Source organism: Ochotona princeps, chromosome 2 (genome assembly GCF_030435755.1).
Source record: "Ochotona princeps isolate mOchPri1 chromosome 2, mOchPri1.hap1, whole genome shotgun sequence".
NCBI classification, from domain to species: Eukaryota; Metazoa; Chordata; class Mammalia; order Lagomorpha; family Ochotonidae; genus Ochotona; species Ochotona princeps.
Window position 1 is genome coordinate 50,509,033 of NC_080833.1, and position 24,952 is coordinate 50,533,984.

The window sequence follows — 24,952 nt, forward strand, 5'->3', positions numbered from 1 at the left end:
ACCGCAGATCATGTGAGTCAGTTGTGATGACTCAAGCAATGGACACCCGTGTGGGAGACCTGAATGAAATTCCTGGCTCCCAGTCTCAGTCCAGGCCAATGTGGGCATCCGGTGAGTGAATGAGAGGATAGGTTCTCACTCTCTAATACATAAATAATTTTAAAAAGTAACAAGCTGCATTTTCCAAGGACTTATTCAGAATCTATTACCAGACCACTACTGAGATAGGTTGCAAGCTGCTTTAAGGGCTAGGACCCCAACCCACTATACCTAAACTGGTGCTCACTAAACTCATTTCCAGTGATGGGATGAAAGCTACTATCTATAGGTTACTATATTATCTTTCATTTTCTCAATTACCACCTGCGATCTTCCCAATTTTATAATTTTATCTATCGTCTAGCTATGGTCTAAATTGAGTTCCTCCAAATTCATGTTGGAATCTAATACCATTGTGCTGGAATTAAAAGGTAGGGTTTTTGGCAACAGATTAGGTCATGAGGGTTTCAGGCTTGTGAACCAGCTTGGTACCCCTATACAAGAGGCCTGAGGAAGTTTATCCTCCCTTCTGTCATGTGAGGTCACACATCAAGCACAGTGCCTTCCTCAGACACCAAACCTTGATTTTGGACTTCCCTGCCTCCAGAACACTGAGATAAAGTATTTATAGATTACTCAGGACAAAGTACTTTGTTATCACAACCAAAGACAGCCACTAAAGACGTCAGCCTCTAATCTTACTTGTACTTAGGATAAAGTCACACTTTTCATAAGGTATACTGCATTCAGGTCAAATTAGCAAAACTCTTAAGGGCATACTCATGTTTGGCACACTCTTGGTATCATAGGAGACAATTAAGTCTTTTTATATTCAAGAAATCTATGTGTGAAAAGTCAAACTTGACATGTAAAGCTAAAATACAAAGCAGTATATAATCCAATGCTAACACACAAGTGGCTATATAATCCAGTGCTAACATATGAGCAGCGTACGTCAACTGCCACACCAATGAGACATATTTTCTAATTCTGGCAAATTAATTCATAAAATTCATGTCTTAGAGACTATACTTTTGCAAATTTCTATTGTTTATACACTAATTCTTTAAGGAAAACCATTCTGTAATGTTAGAAAGAATGAGAAATAAAAGTAATTTCTTCCATGATGCAGAATTTTTTAAAAACTGAAGGAAAGCACTACAACGTACTTCCTTCTTACTAGTCATATTTCATTAGATATTTCCAGTTTATCCACTTTACTCTCCACATACCCTAATCTTCCTTATTGTTGGCTGCTTCGCTGATAGAATCCCACTCCTAACAGATCTTTGATCTTTAAGAATTATCATGAAAAGTTCAGGTATACATGTATCAGGAAGCAGTGGCTAGTCTATAATTTATTTTTTTTTAAAGATTTATTTATTTTATTACAAAGTCAGATATACAGAGAGGAAGAGAGACAGAGAGGAAGATCTTCCGTCCGATGATTCACTCCCCAAGTGAGCCACAACGGCCGGTGGGCGCCGATCCGAAGCCGGGAACCAGGAACCTCTTCCGGGTCTCCCACGTGGGTGCAGGGTCCCAATGCATTGGGCCGTCCTCAACTGCTTTCCCAGGCCACAAGCAGGGAGCTGGATGGGAAGTGGAGCTGCTGGGATTAGAAACGGCACCCATATGGGATCCCGGGGCTTTCAAGGCGAAGACTTTAGCCGCTAGGCCACGCCGTCGGGCCCTAGTCTATAATTTATATAACTAAGGGTTGCAAGGCAAAGATCGTACCACCAAAAAAAGACCCTAGCATGAAAATATTAATTAAATGGTTGGGATTCAAAGATAATTTTGATTCTGAATATTTTAATTAGAAAAATCCTAAATATGCATTCCTTGGATCCTCATTTAAAATGAAAACCTCATTCTAAGCATACGTATACAAGTACTTTAGCCTCTTTATGCCTGCTTGCCTGTCCTGGAGTTAGAGAAGGCAAGATATTTGGTTAGACATATGTTTATGAGTAAAGACAGGAAAATTCCAACTTTAAAGTGAAATATTTTCCTTGTTTAATTCTGGTATTTTATTGGTCCATATGCTGCCTCCTCCTCACAGTATGGTACCAGAATCTCCTAGATTTTGCTGTTCAGCTTAAGGATAATAGTAACAGCAAGTCATGGAATTAAGGAGTAAAAACACTGCTGCAGAAAGCAGAGCAAAACAGACGATGATCTAAATGCACACTGAAGCATTTGCTGAAAACATTAGGTGCTCCATAAGTGCTTACTAAACTGCTGCTTGGCAGCATCTGTTGTAATAGAGTCCTCTCTTTCTTGAACAAAGAAATCTTTCATGAGTTAACTACAGCCGATTAAAGATACTTTAAGAAAAAACATCTGGTGACACTTTTAAAAGTTAACGGACAGCATTTTACAGGTTATGCCTATCCCTGCAGCCACACAGCAGAAGCAAATGAGGCTAACACAGGGAGCTGAGTCAAGTATCAGGAGCGTCTGAACACATGTATTTTTATGGATTTGGTCAGACTTCAGGCTAGCCCCACCCCTAGATTTTCTACAGAATACACTTACCTAAGGATTCTTTTGCTTACACTGGCTAGATTTCAGTTTCTGTAATTTGCAACCAACAGGCTATGGGTATAGAGTGCCTGTCCTGTGCAAAAGAAAATCTTACTTCTGGATCTGGCGCAATAGCGTAGCAGCTAAAGTCCCTGCCTTGCACGCGCTGGGATCCCATATGGACGCCAATTCCAATCCCAGCAGCCTGGCTTCCCATCCAGCTCCCTGGCTGCTTTCCCTCGACTGGGAAATCAGTCGAGGATGGCCCAAAGCCTTGGGACCCTGCACCGACATGGGAGACCTGGAAGAAGGTCCTGGCTCCTGGTTTCGGATTGGCTCAGCTCCAGCTGTTGTGACTGCTTGGAAAGTGAACCATCCGATGTTGGAGCTTTAATTGATCGGGATGATACACTGCTGGCTCTGTCTTCAGACCAGAGAGGGTATACCTAAGAAGCCGTTGAACTTGACTGGACAATAAGATGCTGGACTCTGCGTTTGGTATATGCTTGCAATGGGGGAATCTCAACTGAACTTGAGCTGTGGTTATGCAACAAGGTGGAGGAATCCACCATGGTGGGAGGGTTTGGGGAGGGGTGGGGAGAATCCAAGTACCTATGAAACTGTGTCACATAATACAATGTAATTAATGAATAAAAAATAATAGATAAAAAAAAAAGTGAACCATCTGACAGGAAGATCGTCCTCTGTCTCTCCTTCTCTCTGTATGTCTGCCTTTCCAATAAAAACAAATAAATCTTTAAGAAAAAAAAAAGAAAATCTTTCTTCCGATTCCTTAAGTTTCAAATGTGTGTCAGAGTTCCACCTGCGTCTCATTGTGACCACTACAAGGTGACTGAATATAAAAAGTGAATCTGAAAAATAATCAAAATTCCTCTTAGAGACTAAATACATATTACGAAAAACTATTCAGTTAAAAAAAAGAGAAGAAAAAAAACCTCTTCAATTCAGTCACATTCACATTTATAAACCACATTTGAGCATGGGACCCTTTTCATGAGCTTTTTCTGTCTTCTAGAAACATCAATGGGTGAAGCACATTCTGAGAAACAATAGCTGCAAATACAACATCATCTCTTAGATCCAGCATCTACAGTAACACTGGAATAAATACACCAATCTGCTTCCTAATTACAGCAGAGCACGTTAAAGCCACCACTTGAGATGCTTGCTTCCCATAACCAAAGTTCAAGCCTGGTTACTCTGCTTCCAAATCAACTTTGCCCTCACATATCATGGCAGACAGCCGATGAAGTTCAAGTGTTTGGGCCTCTGCCATTTCTGTGGGGATCTGCATGGGGTTCTGGTCTCCTGTTTTGGCCTGAATGGTGTAGGCATTTGGGGAGAGAACCAGGGGCTGGAAGACACCTAATCTCTCTCCTCTTTCTGGTCTGAGTTTGTTGTTCTGCCTTTTAAGTAGATACAAATAAATAAATAAATAAACATGTTTTTTAATGCACCAAGAGATAACAACTAAATTTTAAATGTAAAAACAGTTTACATTCTAAATTGAAATGAACTTACCTGCATTGAAATAAGAATGAAATCAATTAAGCTCCCAATTCCACAAAACCCTACAGTGCAAAACTTTAACAAACCTAGAAAAGAAGATAGTCATTTACAATATGGAAATTCTGAAAAATATTAGCAACCTTTTCCATTTTCAATAAACCATTATGTTTCCAACAAGAATATAAAAGTAAATGAGACAAGATTGAAAGAGTATAAAAGCCACATTTATTAATTCACTTAAATACTAATAACTGAAAGAAAAACTCAATGCAATCTTTAAAGTTTTCAAGAAAGGCCTAAGTAAATATTTGATCTCAGTGTCCCAGAGATTTAGAATCAGATTACAGAACATCTTTTAGTTCTAAACTCTTTCTTTAGACTTAACATAAGCTCCAAATTATATTACATTATATAAAACCAAAAGTTCAAAAAATTGTCATGTCACAGTAAAATAATCAGAATAAAACACTGATCTTGACTTAAGCATCTCCTGTTCACCAGTTCTACAGGCAAAAAATCAACAACCCTGCACTGAGTACTGCACACGCCTTTGTCCTGGTCCCACTCAGCAGCTAAGGCACTAAGGAGCACTGACTCAGCAATGCAGGTGGAAGGATACATATCAGAAACCGGAGAGCTCAAGAGGCACGCTGAGTGGCCTAGAGGCAGGATGAGTAATCTCCCTTCTGCATTTAAACTCCTTTCTAAGACATTTCACTTGAAATTTCAAAATGTTATAAAACCCAACTCCTGGTGACATATTAGCTAGTTAAAAATCACAGAAGCAGATGAGAATACCTCCTACCTGAAAATACATAATACAACTTAAAAATACATAAATGAGATATGATCTTCCTCCCTGCTTATTACCAGACACAGAATAATGTTTTAAGTACCAGAAAAACATACTGAAATAATTTTGTAATTATTAAATACAGAAACTAGAAAATTTTGCATTCAATTCTCTTTAAAATTTATTATATGCCTTGCATTTTATCTTTATGATCTGTCCCATGGTAGTTCTTTTTATCTTTTTCTTCTATGTCCAAAGTTCCTACTTTGCTTGACACACAGAAGATGTTCAATATTTATTGACTAAATGCATATTCATGTCCACATTCTAAAAATCTTTATGATTTTATCCAAAATCTTATATAACTCCTTTAATTAGTTTTAATCAGTTGCATTGTCTTGTAGCTAACCAAGGGAAACTTGCCAGCTGAGATTTTATCCCTTTACTAAGCAATATCTTACATTTCTGAAATATATCCCTCATCTATTATTTTGAAGGGCAAGTTTGGAAATACCAGTGCTTATCTTTTTTTTTTAATGCAATATTCAATAAGGTCCAAAAAAAATCATGTCTTTAATTAACCACAGGTCCACAGAGAAAACAGGACCAGATCTGTGTGTTACCATGTCATAATATCCCCCAATGTTCTTCCAGTAGCTCTTCTCAGGGAAGTCTCCATAGCTTCCTGGTCTAAAGTGGAATTCTGCTCCCACAGCCAACAACTGTATCACTGCCACCCAAGTTAGTTCCTTCAGAGTGCTGAATGTAAACCTGCTAACAGTGCTAACAGTGTAGTGATTTTATTTCCCATTTGTCTTCCTCTGAAATGTAAATGAAAAGACCGGGCCTTTTCTGTCTATTCAAATAAAGAATTCGTTAAGTACTTGTCTGAATATAAAAACTAATCCATTCAGTAAGGAGGAACTGTCCCAAAATTCTGTCATTTCTCCAAAATAAAAAATCAATCCAAAAAAACTAAAGTTTGGGGGGGCAGAATTAAGTCACTGCCTGTGACACTGACATTCTACAAGGGAAATGGTGCCAGTCACAACTGCTGGCCCTTAGCTCCAGTTCCCTGCTGATGCATCTAGGGGAGCAGCGGGAGATGGCACGTTATGTGAGCCCCTACTACTCAGGTAAGTGATCCAGATGAAGATTCTGGCCCCTCTATTTGGACAGGTTCTGCAGTCATACAGGGGGTAAGCCAGTGGATGGAAGCACACTATCTCTTCCTCCCTGTCTCCATGTAACTCTAACTTCCAAATAAATACATAACTATTTTTTAAAATGTAAGGGGCTATAAAGTTGATTGCTGAAAACTAGCTGCAAGCTAAAATTCAGTTTATAGTCTTATTCCAACCTATAATATCCACTGTGATTCATCAATTGCTACAAATTTATGGCAAAGAATGACTTTACTAATCATTTTTAACTTCAATATTGTTAATATAACTTGTTTTATCTTATTTATTTTACCTTTTGTTTACTTTACCTTGCTTTACCTGGTGTTTGTTTTACCTTGTTGTAACTTGTTTACAAATATGAAAACACTCTATACAAAGAAGAAAAAAGGCACTAAAGATTAAATGAAACAAAACCTCATAATAGTGCATGGCGTATGGCACATATTTGATGAATGTTACTCAGCTACTAACTTCTGCTACTATTTCTCCTACTACACAATGACTGCAATCAAAAGTTTTATAACATAAACTTATATTCTTTTATGTAGCATCATCTAACCTAGTCTCATTTCTTGCAAATTCATTCAGTGTTATAGCCAAACAAATCACCTCCTTCATTTACCTCTGCATTTATCTGTCATGTTTCTCTGTCTTGATTCCTTTGACCACAGCCCCTCACCTCTCCCTATTATCATCTAACTAATTCATTAACTTTTAAAACTTCAGAGTCAGGTATTTAGCCTAGTAACTAAGATGCCAAAGTCCCAAATCAGAGTACCCAGATACTATGCTTGGTTGTAGCTCCCAAATTCAACTTCCTGCTAACGCAGACCCTAGGAAGCAAACACAAGGCAGATGGAGTTCCTATCTTTGGGCTTTTGGATAGTGAACTGTATGTGGGAGTTCTCTCTCTCAAATGTAAAAGCATAAAAAAAAAAAACAAGAAACAAAAAATACTTATTTCAGAGGTTCCTGTTCTGGAAACTGTTCTCTAATATCTCAGGTAAAATTAATATAATCCTTAGGTGTTTACCTAGCTCTTTTCCCTAAACATTCAGCACAGGACATATTCTGTGGTATGATTTTATTACACTTTTATTTATCTGCTCTTGGGGTTTAAACCTGCCAGCAGGCCCCGAGGTCACCAAGGATGAGGTGACGGTGTTCTTTGACCGAAGAACCACCAGAGACAAGCTGGTGAGGAATGTCCACTTTATTATGTACCAGTTACAGGTTTTAAAGATTAAGGAAGGGGTGGGCAGGAGAGTGTCTTCCAGCAGGTCCCCTACCTACCAGACACTGTAACTGGCTATAAGGCATGTCCATTTCCCTTGACCTTCTGGTCATGTCAGAGATCATGTTCCACGTGTATGTCCCTTGACCTAGTCATGTCAGAGGTCAGGCTGGCAACTGTGCCTCAGGTCAGAGGCAGATAAGCTCTAAGCCACACCCACCAGGTAGTAGGCAGGTGCCCAGGGGTGACTGCACACAATCTGTCTTCATCCATTTTGTTGGTGAGCAGCCCAAGGCAGGAGTTATATAATTTGCTGCCTAGTAGAATACTTAGTCTAAAATAGGTACTCAAGGGGTCAGCGCAGTGGCACAATAAGCTGATCCTCCACGTGTTAGCATCAGTATCCCAGCTAGCGCAAATTCATGCCCCAGCTGCTCCACTGAGGATCCAGCTGCCTGGTAAGGGCCTAAGAAAGAAGTGGAAGATGGCCCAAAGCTTTGGGACTCTGTATCCCCATGGGAGATGCTGGTTCCTAACTTAAGACCAGCTCAGTTCTGGACAATACGGCTTTTTGGGGAAAGAACCAGTGGACAAAAATTCAAACAATTATATTTAAAGAGATCATCATTTTGATCACCAATATTCGTTTTTTTAAAGACAGTATCAAAGTGGATATTTTTACCCAAATAAAAGCCTATAAACAGACCCTGCTTATTAACTTACTATATCAGATAACATTCTAAAATCTATTTTTAAAGTTCCAAATAAAAGTGTTTGAAATCAAGAAAGATTAATTTTTATGCTATTATTATAAATTCTTTTGAAAAGAATATGGTCACAGACAACATTAATAGTTTCTTTTCCGGGTGTGCTCCAGCCTATTATGCTATTAACTTAAAACTTTTTATTATTTTTGATGATGTTTACATAGTTCACCAGAGAAGGGTCAAGGACTAGGGGAATGTGGGTGAGAACACTGTTTCCAAATTTTCTCCCTCTTCCTCCTGTATCTGGGAAGGGGGGAAATTACGGTAGAAGCTGTATCCAGCATCCCCACCACCCCAGTGCCCATGGATGGGGAACAGCCACCCAATGTCATGCCAGGGCCCCCAGTGTGGGCTCTGAGGGCTCTGTTCAAGTGGTTTTGACAGTTCTGAAATGCTGTCAATCTTGCTGATCAAATGGTGAGGAAATCCTTCCAGGGGCCACCAAAAAATCTGCATTCACTCAGATATTTGCTTTCAAGGCTTGGCTGGGGCAGTTGAGCAATCTGTTCTACTCTCCTCCTCTACTACAGCACCAAATGTTTTCTGCAGGACTAACGGACTGCCATATCCTCCATGCACATCCACTGCCCCACCTAAGCCACTAAGGAGGCCCAGTTCTGACACATGCATTCCATGGTCAGACCACATATCCTATGATTCTCCCCACGGTTGGAGTTCTGAGTCCAGCAGTGCAGCTGGGAGGATCCCCAACAAAACCTTATCTGAAGTGATCCCAGACCTGACTCTCCTTGTGTGTTTGCCAGTATGGGGTTTGGCTCAGTCCGTTACCCACATCAACCTACACACACACTGGTAATTGGAACTGCTGGGTCAGTTCTATCTCCAACTGCATCTCTTACACAAACCAATGGATGCCACAGCCAAGACCAACCTAGTCGACCACATACTCAGACCTCATGTACACCAATGGGAACTTCACTCGAGTTGGATCGAACCCAAAACATACCAGGCCAAACCCCATCCCTGGTTCCTGCTCATGACAGTATGTGCAGCAGACTGGTCCAGTCTGTCCTGCATTCTATTCGGCTTCAGTACACACCAGTGGATGCTAAAGCCTAGCTCAGCCCAAATGATCCCAATAACTAGCCCACATTCACTCTGGCAAGTGCCACCACCTGTCTGGCCAGGTCTGCCCCCAGTCCTGATTCTCTTGCTCACCAATAGGAGTTGCAGCCCATCAGAGAAGTGCCCAGTTTCCCTACTGAACCCACTTCCAGTCCCAGATCTGGCACTATCCAGGTGGTTCTGTAGTCTTGCAAGACAGGACTTACCCCAGTTCCAGTGTTTGCCAGCTGATGCTGCAGCAAAGCCCAATCAGCCTGCATTTACTCTGGTTTATACCTACGACAGTGGATACAGAGACCACAGCCTGGCTCTTCCCTTAACTCAGCTCACACACAGGACAACACTGCACTGCTCCCATTTCAGGTGCTGAGGTACACCAGTGGAAGCAGTGGCCCACCAGGAAAAGCCCTTGCAGCCCATCTATGGAGATTGCACCAACCCTTCGTCCCCAAACCCTTTCATGGGTCTCATGTGAGCTGGCAGATGCTGCAATTCCGTATGGCATGGGCCACCTCACCGTGGCATTAGCTGGCAGGTGCTGCAGCCTGGCCCAACACAATGTGCCCCCTGTTCCAGTTCATGCTTGTGGGTCCTGCCATCCAGCCCAGCCCAAGCTGTTTTACTTTTTATTTTTCAGAGGTTCATTTTTTTTTTTATTATTGGAAAGTCAGATTTACAGAGACAAGGAGAGACAGAAAGAAAGATCTTCCATCGGCTGGTGACTGCAATGGCTGGAGTTGAGCCTTTCTTAAGGCAGGAGTCAGGAGTTTCCTCTGGGTCTCCCATGTGGATGTAGGGTCCCAAGGTTTTGGGCTATTCTCCACTGCTTTCCCAGGCCATAAGCAGGAAGCTAGAAGGGAAGCCAAACAGCCAGGACACAAACCAGCACCATATGGGATACCGGTGCGTGCAAGGCAAAGATTTAGCCTCTAGGCTATCGTGACAGACACTATATAAACGGTTTTTCATTATACAGCTTTGAAGGTATTTTGTATTCATCCCTCACCCTCTCTTTTCTCCTTCCCTATTTTCCCCTCCTGCCATTTTCCCCCACATATTATCACATTAGTCTAGGACCTCACAAGTTTAATTTTCTGATATTTAAATGTATAATGATAAGTACAAGCAAAGGTAGAATTTTTTTTAAAGTTACAGATAAACAAAACCACTGTCTTTCACAATAAAAAAGACTAAAAAGATCACAAGAAAAATAAAATTTTAGATTGTATTGTTAAGTACTTTAATATCTGTCGAGGCAGAATTATACAGTAGGACTTTTTTCAATAGCAGAGAACATTTTAACTAAATATATCAAAAGCCATTAATTTGAAACCTCAAATCCTTAGTGAAATTTAAAATGTATTAAAAATATATTATGAATTTAAATCAACACTGTAATTTTTATATATCAGGTGAAGTTAGTTGATAACACACACTAAGAGTATTAACATTAAGGTGGCTTAACTGCAAGTAAAGTAAGTACAAAACATTTGAATATTTTAACAGGTAGGCAGATTTTCAGTAAAAGCAAATTCAGCATACCCAATCACTTCCTCTTTACTGGAAGACCCCATTAAAAAATGGAAAAGGCTACCCAGCACAGTAGCCTAGTGGCTAAAGTTCTCCTCACCTTGCACACGTCAGAATCCCATATGGATGCCACTTCTAATCCTGGCAACCCTGGCTCCCATCCAGCTCCCTGCTTGTGGCCTGGGAGAGCAGTTGAGGACGGCCCAAAGCCTTGGAACCCAGCACCCATGTGGGAGACCTGGAAGAGCTCCTGGCTCTGGATCAGCCCAGCTCCGGTCACTGCGGTCACTTGGGGATTCAATCAACAAATGGAAGATCTTCCTCTCTGTCTCTCCTCCTCTGTATATCTAACTTTCCAATAAAAATAAAATAAATATTTAGAAAAAAAAACAGAAAAGGGAAGTTAAAGAGCTACAGATCCAATAGGATAAAGAGAATGGGAATATAATACTGCAATAAGCTTAATGTGGACTAATTAAAGCATTAAAATATTTACTGAATTAATAAGCATCCATAGATTGTAATAATAAAGTATGTTACTTGAACTTTAAAAAAATCTTTTACATTGGAGCATAAAGTCAAACATTAAAAATCAGATTGGCAGGCCCGGCGGCATGGCTTAGCGGCTAAAGTCCTCGCCTTGAATGCCCCAGGATCCCATATGGGCGCCGGTTCTAATCCCGGCAGCTCCACTTCCCATCCAGCTCCCTGCTTGTGGCCTGGGAAAGCAGTTGAGGACGGCCCAATGCATTGGGACACTGCACCCGCGTGGGAGACCCGGAAGAGGTTCCAGGTTCCCGGCATCGGATCGGCGCGCACCGGCCTGTTGCGGCTCACTTGGGGAGTGAATCATCAGACGGAAGATCTTCCTCTCTGTCTCTCCTCCTCTCTGTATATCTGGCTGTAATAAAATGAATAAAATTAAAAAAAAAAAATCAGATTGGCAAGCCCAGTGCTATAGCCTAGTGCCAAAAATCCTCCACTTGCATCTAATCCAAGTTGCTCCACTTCCCATCCAGCTCCCTGCTTGGGGCCTGGGAAAGTAGTCGAGGACGGCCCAAAGCCTTGGGACCCTGCACCCGTGTGGGAGACCTGGAAGAAGTTCCTGGCTTCAGATTCATTCACCCCAGCCATTACAGCCACTTGGGGAGTGATTCAGCAAACCAACAGAAGGAAGAGCTTTCTCTCTGCATCTCCTTCCCCTGTTAATCTGCCTTTCCAAGAAAAATAAGTAAATCTTTTAAAAATTATTACCAAAAAAACAAAAAAACTGTTCTAGAGAATAGTTTCTCCTTCCTTCCAAATACTTAAAAAAACAAAAACTTTCAGTGTTTGAAGTCTTACTAAAGAACACTTCTGATCCTATCCTCTTAAAATTAACATTAAAGAAGACGCAAGGACTAAGAAGGCCCAGGATGTACTATAAGTCACCATGTCATGTTACCTCCTCATTGTAAATATAGATTCTCCATACACCCATCTACACATCATCTAAAAAGAGAATTAGACTTACTTATTTTTATTTTGGCAACTTACAGGCCTTCGTGCCTGCTAGTCTTCAGCTGTGTTATGAAAAGGTACAATTGTTGGGATCAGTGTTGGAACATGGTGGGTTAAGCCATAGCAGTTTGAGCCCTGGCTGCTCTACTTCATCCGTCTCCCTGCTACTGGCTAGGGAAAAGCAAAAGATGGCCCAAGTGTTGCGGACCCTGCCACCCATCCACTCTTGAGAAACAAGAAAGAAGCCCCTAGCTCACTGTTTGAGCCCAGCCCAGCCATGGCCATTGCAGCCATCCAGGGAGTGAACCAAATCTCTCTCTCCCTCTTAGCCATCTCTCCATGTAATTCTCTCGCATAAACAGACAATAAAAGGTATGATTGCTCTAACAACAACCAACAGTAATTATCCTGTTTTTCAGGCCAAAACTACTGTATCAACCTTAAACAGCTTAATCCACTCCAGCTGCAGACAACGACCTAAGTTGCTTGGTACCTAGGCAAGTGTTACACAGGCCGAAGAAAAGCAGACAACAGCTGGCAGGCATTCTTGGCCTTATTCATGCTAACTCTGTGTTAACCATACCAGTATGTCAGCATAGCTGCCTAGTCCATTATTTTATTCTTTTTAAAAGATCTGGGGGGCCCGGCGTCATGGCCTAGCAGCTGAAGTCCTCGCCTCACAAGCGCCGGGATCCCATATTGGCGCCGGTTCTAGTCTTAGCAGCTCCACTTCCCATCCAGCTCCCTGTCTGTAGCCTGGGAAAGCAGTGGAGGATGGCCCAAAGCCTTGGGACCCTACACCAGCGTGGGAGACCCGGAAGTGCTCCAGGTTCCTGGCTTCGGATTGGCGCAATACCGGCTGTTGAGGCTGCTTGGGGAGTGAATCATCAGACGGAAGATCTTCCTCTCTGTGTCTCCTTCTCTCTGTATATCTGAATTTGCAATACAAATAAATAAATCTTTATATTTAAAAAAAAAGTCATCAGCCTAATAGGTCCACACACCCTGATCCTCAGCCTGACAGATCCACTCTACCCAATCCCCAACCTCAGGGAACACCACATGGAAGTCTCCCCTAGCCTTGGAGTACATAAAGTAGAACTCAGCCACCCCCACTGTTGATTCCATGTAAACAAAGACAACATACCAGGATGCACACAAAACACAGGACAGCCAGCAGAGAGGACAACACCAGCTCAGAATACCCAAGACTAACCAAGTGACACCCCCAGGACATTCTTCCCCCCATCAGGGTCCCTAGGAATGAAATCAGGGGACCATCTCAGTCCCCTGGAGCTGATGTGATGTGGCAGCAAGGAGCAGAGCCAAATCTCCCTCTTCCACTCTGGGGTCACAGCAGCGAGGGCGGGTCTTTTCCCTCACCCACCTCCTGCCCCACCATCCCTTTCATCCCACCCAGAAACCTGCATGGGTCTGTAATCCCCTCACCTGCGTAATGAACATGAAAATAAACCAACAAATATTTTTTTTAAAAAACAGATTATGCTATTGGTCTTGCTCCAATGTAGGTCATTACCCACAATTCTTTCAATATTATCTTCTTGAATATAAATCTGACTATGGGCCCGGCGGCATGGCCTAGTGGCTAAAGTCCTCGCCTTGAACGCCCTGGGATCCCATATGGGCGCCGGTTCTAATCCCAGCAGCTACACTTCCCATCCAGCTCCCTGCTTGTGGCCTGGGAAAGCAGTTGAGGATGGCCCAAAGATTTGGGACCCTGCACCCGCGTGGGAGACCCGGAAGAGGTTCTGGTTCCCGGCTTCGGTTCGGCGCGCATTGGCCCGTTGCGGCTCACTTGGGGAGTGAATCATCGGACGGAAGATCTTCCTCTCTGTCTCTCCTCCTCTGTGTATATCTGGCTTTCCAATAATAATAAAAAAAATCTTTAAAAAAAAATAAATAAATCTGACTATGATACTTTGATTTAAAACTTTTTTCCTTCTGATGTGTAAAGGATAAAGTCCAAATTCCACAGCAAGATACTCAAAGCCTTATATAATCCGGCAGCAACCTGTCTCTCCCTTCCATTTCATCTCCTGCCATCACTCTTCCCACATCATAAAGCTAAATTATTCTTATTCTCTCAAAATACAGCCATGCTGTGTCATATCCTGTGGCTTTGCACATGCTGTTCCCTGTAATGCCTTAAACCTCTTTAATCTTTTCATCCTTCAAAATACAGCACAATTGTCACCTCATCTAAGAAGTCTTTCACACTTCAACGACTACTCAAATTAGTTCCTTTTGTGTGTTGTAACAACATTTTGTTAGAGTTGTCTTCCAGCACTGTATCATAAGCTGGCCTACCAACCTGTTTATTATTCCATATTTTCTTAATGACTACTACATACTGTGATCTGCATCATTACTTCTACAGTACTGAATAGAGTTACTTAAACATCAAATAAATGTTTGATATAGTTTTGTATAAAGTACTTTAAACATTCACTTTTATTTGTGAATACTGAACAGAATTTTTGGCCCAAATACCAGATACTCAACTCCCATCAGCTCCACAGAAATTGAATAACTGGAAAGCAGAGCATTCCAAACTTTAACTTTGCTCAGTGAAGGGCTAAAATGGAGGCAAGTACCACAGTAAATAACGCACGATCTCTGGAGCTAGAGATTTTTGGTTCAAATTGAGGTCACTAGCTCAGTGTCCCTGGGTCAATCTTTTAATCTCATGACAATTTTCCCATCCATAAAACAAAGATGATAACAACAAACATGTCACAGAATAAAGCAAGGTCTCTAGCTTCCGTAAATCCCTTTGCCTCTCTGGTGACAGTTTCCCTGTTTGTTAACTCAGAGTGCTGTAAGGCTTAAAAAAAGGACAGGCATGTGAAAGCGTTTTGAACAAAGGCTACAATCGAATGTAAACAGCTTCCAAAAGCTTCGGTGACTATCACAAACATGAACACTGCAGCTAATTAAGAAGGTGTGGAGAAAGGCAAAGGGGTTATCAAAGTCAGACTCCTACTCCCCAGCTTATGCTGACTGCCACAATTCCAGCTCCAACTTGTCCTGAAAGTAGTTTTTAATCCTAGAGCAAAAATGGTAGAGGTTCAGAGAGAACCATGTATCTATCGGAAGGACAGAGGACCAGCATTCAGTCACAATTACTGAACTGCGTGCCCAGCACAAGCAGTGACTTAAGTTCCAGTCTAGCGTCTTAGGGAATCGCCAACACGGCGTATATTGCGCACTTTCACAAAGGGAAAACAAAGGAAGAGTCAGCATCCCTTCCCTAAGTTGAACTTTGGGAGTTAGCTGACAGCTCTACAGGCACAGAAAAATGTTAATAAATCAATTCCAAACACTTGGAACTTGCAATACTAATAATACACAGATTTAGTCTCAAAGGATCTATATATCTACTTAGCATGTTAAGTTTCACAGGGAATTTTTTTTTAATGAAATATACTCACCCAAGGCAGGGTATCCAAGGTAAAACCGATCTGCTCCCAACCATCCAAGAAAAAGAGACAATGCAACTGCCACTTTATAGGAATAGCCGTTTCTGCACAAATTAAAATTGGGATCATTTCATGTATTTCCAATATGCAAGCATCTTAGCAAACAAAATGGTTACTTATCATCTATTCCTTAATTGATTAATTTACTGAATTAACCCACTCTGTGAGGAGGTCTACTGTAACACTGGGAAAAGCAGTAAATGAAGTGGTAAAGATCTCTTCTCTGAGGAATCTAGTGGCAGCAGGCAATAGATGCAGACATAATGAAAAGGTAAAGCATATACTGTATTACAAAGCCATAAATGGTAGTTTAACAAAACAAAATAAAGGGCCCAACACAGTAGTCTAGCAGCTAACGTCCTTGCCTTGAACGCGCCAGGATCCCATATGGGTGCTGGTTCTAATCCCAGCAGCCCTGCTTTCCCATCCCATTCCTGCTTGTGGCCTGGGAAAGCACTCCAAAAAGGCCCAAAGCCTTTAGACCCTACACCTACGTGGGAGAACCAGAAGAAGCTCCTGGCCTCTGGCTTCAGATCAGCTGAGCTCGAGCCGTTGCAGCCAACTGGGGAGTGAATCAGTGGAAGGAAGATCTTCCTTTCTCCCTCTCTTCTCTGTATATCTGACTTTCCAATAAAAATACATAAATCTTACAAAAAACTCAAGCAGAATGGATGCAGGATCAGAATATCCAGGTACACAGGGAATCCAGAACGCCAGGGGCCACTGACATGAAGAATAGCAGCAGGCCTCCCTGCGGTGGTGCTACCTGAGCAAAGATTTGAGAGAAATGAGTCGGCATGCCACGTCTCCAAGGGAAGCGTGTTCCAGGCCAGAGCAACAGCTGGCGCCAAAGTAGCACACCGAGCATGGTTGAGGTCTATTGAAGTAGCCAGTATAATAGGAGAAGAAGGAGAAAAGGGAAGAACACTAGGACATGAGACCCGAGAAGTAACACGGGGCAGCAGGAGTGAAACTAGCATTCCATTCAGTGTCTTGCATACGACTAGAAATAATGTTTCTTCCAATGAGAGAATTGGAAAGCTATCACAGGATTTTAACTAAAGATATGTCTGATTTAGATTTTAAAATAACCTCTCGCTGTGCTGACAACAACCACTGTCACAACGCACCCGCCACCCTCACATGCGGTCACTGCTCTCACACTGATGCTGTAGTCTGGTCTTGGATCGACCACCTACGCTGCTTCAGCAGGACATTCTGCTTCAGAGTGAGGCTAAGGAGATCGTGGATCCAGGCTGTGGATTCAGTTCCATTTAATTCCACCTCAGTTTTTCTGGTACCCAAGCTGAAAGTACAGCAGTTACTTGGGACTAGTTACTTTGCAGCATACTATCAAAGTACAAATGATTGTAAAATCCCACAAGGCACAATTAAGGCTTTTTTATTTTTTTTAAACATCTGTAAGCATCACACACACCAAATTAGGTAACATGGTCAAACCTAACTGATAAAGACTGAGAGGGGTACACATTTGAATAAAATTCAAACCATCACAGAGAAAAATTAGTTTAAAGGTTATTACAAAAATCTGCTCAGAATGAACAGATTTCAGCCAGAGCAGTAAGTGATCAGATTTTGGGTAAGTTCTGAAGTACTGTCAAATGGAGTTCCTGGATCTAATAGACTTAGGGTAATATTAAAGGTTTTATTCTTGGCAATGGGAAGGATTGGCTAGAATTGACTGACCTGGGGAAGGCTAAGGAAAGGCAGAGGAAGGAAAATCAGAATTTCAGCGTCAGAAACGTGAGCCTAAAGGCCAGTGGCGTGGCACAGCACACTTCGCCTCCACTGCAGCACTAGCATCCCATTTAGGTGCCAGTTCATGTCTTAACTGCTCCACTTCTGATCCAGCTCCTTGCTTATGGCTTAGGAAAGCAGCACAGGATGGTTCAAGTCCATGGACCCACAAAGAAGACCCAAAACAATCATCCGGCTCCTGGCTTTGGACTGGAGCTCCTCTGGTCTTTGCAGTCATTTGAGGAGTGAACCAGATGATAAAAGATCTCTTTTTGCCTCTCTCTGTAACTCTGCCTTTCAATTTAAATATATATATATCATACATATATATGATAAAAAAGAATTGTGAGTGTGAGATGTTTATTAAATAGCTGAGTGGAGAGTACAAAGGAGAGTTAGATTTTAAAACTTGGAATTAAAGAGAGAAGTCAAGTTGAAGATGAAAAGTAAAGGATTATCAGCATATACACATATATAAGAAGTATTTAAAGCATAAGACTGCCACCTGAGCAGATAGACAAAAGAAATCTGAGGCCTGAGCACCCATTTATTTCAATATTAACACGTGGAGAAATGAAGAAACCAGAAAGCACACTGGGAAGTCAAACTTGAACATGGAACTCTAGAAATCAGTGGAAAACTCTGAGGAAAGCAGGGTGATCAATGGTGCCAAATGTAGCTGATGGATTATATAACAGATGAGAATTCACCACTACACTGAACTAAGATGAGATGAACTACTAACAACCTCAGTAAGAATTCTTACAATTCCATAAGGGCGGGGCCCGGCGGCATGGCCTAGCGGCTAAAGTCCTCGCCTTGAAAGCCCCGGGATCCCATATGGGCGCCAGTTCGAATCCCGGCAGCTCCACTTCCCATCCAGCTCCCTGCTTGTGGCCTGGGAAAGCAGTTGAGGACGGCCCAAAGCTTTGGGACACTGCACCCGCGTGGGAGACCTGGAAGAGGTTCCAGGTTCCCGGCATCGGATTGGCGTGCATCGGCCCGATGCGGCTCACTTGGGGAGTGAATCATCGGACGGAAGATCTTCCTCTCTGTCTCTCCTCCTCTGTGTATATCTGGCTATAATAAAATGAATAAATCTTTAAAAAAAAAAATCAATTCCATAAGGGCAAAAACAGAATAGGAGCAGATGCTGTGGCACATTGGGTCAAGTCATTACTTGGGACACCTGCATCCCCTAGCAGTGCTGCTTCAATTCCCAGCTCCTTTGCTCTGATCTAACTCGCACTTCTGACCTGGAAAGGCAACAGATGATAACCTAAGTGCTGTGGGCCCCTACCAACCTTTTGGAAGACCCAAATGGAGTTTTTAGCTCCTACCTTTGGCTTGGCCCAGAGGCCTTGGGGTATTTACTGAGTGAGCCAGCAGATAAAAGAGCTCTCTCACTGTCCCTATCAATCTTCTTTTTTTTTTTTTAAAGATTTATTTATTTTATTACAAAGTCAGATACACAGAGAGGAGGAGAGACAGAGAGGAAGATTCTCCGTCCGATGATTCACTCCCCAAGTGACCGCAACGGCCAGTGTTGCGCCGATCTGAAGCCGGGAACCAGGAACCTCTTCCAGGTCTCCCACGCGGGTGCAGGGTCCCAAGGCTTAGGGCCATCCTCAACTGCTTTCCCAGACCACAAGCAGGGAGCTGGATGGGAAGTGGAGCTGCCGGGATTAGAACCGGCGCCCATATGGGATCCCAGGGCATTCAAGACGAGGACCCTAGCCACTAGGCCATGCCACCGGGCCCTCAATCTTATTTTCAAATAAATAAATAAATACTGAAAAAAAAAATAGAAGCAAAACAATTGAAAAGAAATATGTGACTGCTGCTGAAGGAGTTTTGCTACAAAGGGGAGTAAAGAAATAGGGATGTAGTCAGAACTATTGCTTTAAAGTCAAATCTGATCATGTCAGATCCCTACTTAAATTCCTGTTTTCATATTGTTCATACAACTAGAACATTCATAGTCGCTGGCGTGAGTGCCTGACTTCCACCAGCACGAGTAGCTAGCATGTGGGGGCCTGGGGAATGGTGCAATCGAGGGTGCGCGGGGCTCTGGGGACTCACGCCTAGGGAAGTGAAACGAGCTTGGGGATTTTTACACATGCTTGATTTTTGGCGCGGTTGGGAAAATTAGGGGAAAGTTCTAGGTCAGCATGCTACTCTGGTGTGCTGGTGGACTGGGCTTGGGGAATTTGAATGCCCTTGCATTTTGGGTAGGCAGAGGGGTAGGGTACCAGGCCATCATGCAGGCCAGGAGCTTGAGTGCCTGGTAGGCAGGCAGAGCACCAGGCCAGCAAGCAACCCCACCAGAAGACCCGGCCCTGGGAAGAATGGGCTGGGGAACCTCTCGGCTCCCAGGCACAAGAACTGTGGATTGCTCAGGGAAAGGGGGTGTAGGCTGTGTGGGAGGAGGGACCACCAAAGGAGCATGTTGCAGATGAGGAATGACTTGCAGGCGAGTTCTACCAACAAGGCCACTCTACTTGTAGGTAAGCGAGGTGACTGAGACACAGTGATCTGGAATGGGAAAGCTGGAGGATCCTTCCTGGTCAAAACAATGTACCCAAACACATGGGAGATTTGAGCTGGGCTAATCAGCATTGACTATCGCCAACTACAACCCACAGGCGCACACTAAAGCTAGAGATTGGGGGCCTATCTGGCAGGACTAGCTCACAGTACCATGTGGTGACAGTCAGAACAGGGGATGGGTGATGTTAGGCTAGGCCATGACACTAACTAGTACACAAGAGACAGGTCTGGGGAAGATTCTGTAGAGCTTATGTGGGCTCAACCCTGTGGAACTGCAATATCCTGTTTTACTCAAGAGCTGGGGATATTGGCAGGTAGAGGTAGGCATGACAACAGAACCCCAAGACACTCAGGGGTACTGGGATTGGGAACAGGCCGGGTTGGTCCAGGCTGCAGCACCCGTAGGTGCAGCCAAGAATAGGATGTGGGGTGGGCCACACTGCAACATCCACCAGCTCACAAGCAGAAAGGGGTAGACGTTGCTTGGTAAGGGCCTAGCACCCACTGGCACATATGAGATCTGGGTCTGGGAGTGGACCTAGTGGGGAAACTTCCCTGGTAGGCTGTAGCTCTCACTAGTAAACATGTGATTCAGGCCTGGGTGTTGGTTAGGCCAGGCAAGGCAGCCCCATATGTCAGCAAATGTGTGGGCTGGTTCTGGTAGGCTGGACCAGGCACAACCAAGCCAAACCTTAGCACACTGGCATTTGCAGCAGCCAAGATGGAGTGTGGGCCATACTGGGATAGGCTATCACACCTACTGGTTTGTATGAAAGCCATAATGAGGGTAGCCAGGGCAGGGCTAGGATGCAGCAAGCACCGGCAATAGTTGGCATGAGAGGTGCAGGAGAAGCCAGGTTGCAGCAACCACTGACAAATACAAGGAATGTGCTATGCCATGCTGAGTCAGAACAACCACTGGCACGTGCCACATCTGTGGCTGGGAACAAGCCTGTTTGGGGAGCTAACGGGACATCCCAGCTAGGCTGCAGTTCCCACTGGTGAAAGCCAACAGAGGGCCAGGGAACTGGGCTGGACATGACTGCAGTGTCCCTCGGCATGGGTGTGGACTTGGTCTGGGGTGTGCCATATTGGGCTACACTCCAGCATTCACTGGTGCTTGTAAGAGCCCACTGTGCTTGTGAGAGCTGGTTCTTCGGATAGATGAGGTGTGGCTAGGCTGTAGCATCCAACAAGAGCCAGAATTGGTGTGGACGGTCTGGCAAGGTTACTGTTCCTACCAGAACAGGGGGTGACCTAAATGAGGCAAGGCAAAGGATCCACAGGTGTGTGCAAGATCTGCCACTAGGAGTTGACCTGACTGAGGAGTTTTGAGAACTCCTCTGTCAGGACAAGGTCCCTACAGGTGAATGCAAGAATAAAGACTGGTGCAGGAGTCTAGTGGCTAAAGATCTCGCCTTGCATGAACTGGGATCCCATAAGGGCATTGATCTGTGTCCCAGCTGCTCCACTTCCCATCCAGCTCGCTGCTGTGGCCTGGGAAAGCAGTGGAGGAGGGTCCAGAGCCTTGGGATACTGAACCTAACCCAGAAGTTGTCCCTGGCTCCAGGCTTCAGATTGGCACAGCTCTAGCCATTGTCACCACTTGGGGAGTAAACCAACGGATGGAAGATTTTTCTGTCTCTCCTTCTCTCTGTAATTCTGACCTTCCAATTGAAAAAATACATATATTAAAAACAGAACAAAACCAAAAAAGAATCAAGACTGGGAACAGCCCAGACCAGGCCACATTACAGTGCCCCCCTGCATACATGTGGATCAGTCAGGCTGGGACAGCTCATAACATCCACTGCCAGATGTGAGAGGCAGGGTGGGGTGCAAGACAGGCTGGGTTGGGCCACAACACCAGCCAGTTCACGTAAGGGCTAAGACTGGGGATAGTCCAGGCTGAGCTAGGCTGTAGTACCCACCAGCACGAGCTGGAACTGGGGCCACGCCAGGATGTCCCAGAATATAGCACCTGCTGGTGGATGCTAAAGTGAGACAAATCATGCCAGACTGGGCAGCAGTACCCACCAGCACATGTAACACTTGGGACATGATGAGGGACAAGCCCAGTAAGAGGGTGGAGGCTCACTGCTCCTGGTGGTGAGCCTGAGTGAGAACTGGAATTGGGGGTAGAAGGGAACCATGCAAGGCAGAGCGACAACACCCATTGGCTTGCATGCAAGTTGGCTTAGTGGAAGAGCTAGATTAAGTACAGACTGCTTGGGCTTTGCCAACGCATCAGCTGGCAAGTGCTGGCAAAGGAGGTAAGTGCTGTTAAGCTAGGCCACCTAGAACCACCTGCGAAGTACAAGATCTGGGGCTGGAATGGAACTAGTAGGGAAACTGTGGGCACCACTCTGATGGGCTGCAGCTCCCACTGGTAAGCATGAGAACCAGGACTGAGGGCAGGCCTGACAGCACCCGCCAGGAGAGGTCGCTTGGGCCGAGCTAGACTGCAGCACCCACTGGTGTGTATGGAAACCAAATGGGATGTGCTTTTGGGGTTTGCTCCAACTCAGCTCATCTACATTAAGGGCTGAGGGTGCGATGGGCTGGACTGGGCTATACCGCAACAACTACAGGTTGGTATAAAAGATGGGGTTAGAGCACCTGGCATAGTAGTCTAGCAACTAAAGTCCTCTCCTTGAACACTCCAGAATCCCATATGGGTGCCGGTTCTAATCCCAGCAGCCTCACTTTCCATCCAGCTCCCTGCTTGTGGCCTGGGAAAGCAGTCGAGGACAGTCCAAAGATTTGGGACCCTGCACTCACGTGGGAGACCTGGAAGAGGCTCTGGACTCCTGGCTTTGGAATGGCTCAGCTCCAGCCACTGCAGTCACTTGGCAAGTGAATCATCGGACAAAAGATCTTCCTCTCCGCTTCTCCTCCTCTCTGTATATCTGACTTTGCAATAAGAATAAATGAATCTTCAAAAAAAAAGTGGGGCTGGAGACAGAACTGACCCAGCAACTACAACCACCAGTGTCTGCATAGGCTGATATGGGTCACGGATTGAGCCAGACCCTGTACTGACTGGCACACACAGGAGTCAGATCTGGGATCACTTCAGAAAAGGTTTCTTTGGAGATCCCACCAACTGAACTGCTAGACTCAGAACTCGAAGCACAGGGAGTATTACAACATCTGTGGACTGACTATGGAGTACATGTCAAAACGAAACCTCTTCAGTTGCTGAAGATGGTGCACCGGGGCAGCATGCCAAGATGCACACGGAGAATATGGCAGTCCATGGGGGCCTGCAGAAGACATCTAGTACCTAGCAGAGGATGGAGGGTAGGACAAATTGGACAACCACCCCAGCCAAGAGTTGGAAGCAAGTATCTGGGTGAATGGAAACTCTAAGGTAAACTGTTTCAGCCAATGGACCTTGGAAAGATTTCCTCATCCTTGCAGCAGCAAGATCAACAACATTTTAGAACTATCAAAACCAGTTGAGCAGAACCCTCGGAGCATACTCCACATCGAGGACCCTGGGATGACATCAGCTGGCCATCCCCTATGCCCAGCACTGATGCAGTTAGGATGCTAAGGGTGCAGCTTCTTCCTTTCTCTCCCTGCTTCCCTCAGATACAGGAAGAAGAAACAAAAAAATTGGGAAAATGGTCTGATCAACTTCCCCCTATTTCTTTTTTCAAATTTTTTTTTAAAGATTTATTCATTTTATTACAGCCAGATATACAGAGAGGAGGAGAGACAGAGAGGAAGACCTTCCATCCGATGATTTGCTCCCCAAGTGAGCCGCAACAGGCCGATGCGCGCCAATCCGAAACTGGGAACCTGGAACCTCCTCCAGGTCTCCCACGCGGGTGCAGGGTCCCAATGCATTGGGCCGTCCTCAACTGCTTTCCCAGGCCACAAGCAGAGAGCTGGATGGGAAGTGGAGCTGCCGGGGTTAGAACCAGCGCCCATATGGGATCCCGGGGCTTTCAAGGCGAGGACTTTAGCCACTAGACCACGCCGCCGGGCCCCCCCATTTCTTGATCTTTCCCACCCTAACCTGTGGTCCACATCGGCATGCATCCTTCTTAATTATATAATCATCAGCTAAAATTAAATTAAAAAAAAAACATGCATAGGAGGCTGAGGACAGTTGAGGAAGGTTGTAAATTGGAATGACATCCGTTTTATGTGTCTAATCCTATGAAGATATCAAATTAATGGTGTACTGCCTATACTGAAACGGGGACACAAGACTACAAGTGAAAAAATGAATTAGGAAATGCTCAGGGCCCAGAGTGGTAGCTCAGTGGCTATAGCCCTTGGCTTGCCCTCACCAGGATCCCATAGGGGTGCCAATTTGTATCCTGGCTGCTCTACTTCCCATTCAGTTCCCTTCCTGTGGCCTAGGAAAGCAGTCGGGGACAGCCCAAAGCCTTGGGACCCTGCGCCTTCACGGCAGACCTGGAAGAAGCTCCTGGCTCCTGGCTTCAGATCAGCTCAGCTACAGCCACGGCAGCCACTTAGGGAGTGAAGCAGTGAATGGAAGCTCTTTCTGTAAATCTGACTTTAAAAAAAAAAAAAGGAAACTCTCAGAAATTCTGACACGAGTAATAGTAGTGGGAAAAATAAGTTAACAACATTGAAGAACATCATGGAAAAGTAGCCAGACTAAATGTGAACAGAGGAAAAGAAGATAATTACAAAGTATGTGCTTATGAAATGAGTATCATTCACTAAGACAAAGAAAATAATCTGGAGGAACAAATAATAAATTGTTATGAATCCTATGTGCATATAAAATACATTACACGTAACTGATTACACAACATACATATTTACATATGGTGGTGGGGGAAGCCAGAGGGATGAATGAATGACAGAAAGGATCAGAATATAATATTGGAGATGCTTAAGTTTATAATAGACAAAGACTCAGAAGCAAAGTACAAATAAGAATGTTTTCTAGTAAAAGTCCAGGAAAG

At 44.0% G+C, this 24,952-nt stretch overlaps 1 protein-coding gene across 1 annotated transcript in view; it reads right to left on the reverse strand.

Annotated features, from left to right (window-relative positions):
* TM2D1 (TM2 domain containing 1) overlaps window positions 1-24,952 on the reverse strand; it is a 59,459-nt gene that overhangs the window by 11,989 nt on the left and 22,518 nt on the right. The window contains exons 4-5 of the mRNA XM_004588725.3: window positions 15,645-15,736; window positions 4,111-4,184 (exon numbers count right to left, since the gene is read on the reverse strand). Coding sequence (XP_004588782.2) covers window positions 4,111-4,184; window positions 15,645-15,736 — 166 coding nt within the window. The remainder of the gene's footprint in view (window positions 1-4,110; window positions 4,185-15,644; window positions 15,737-24,952) is intronic.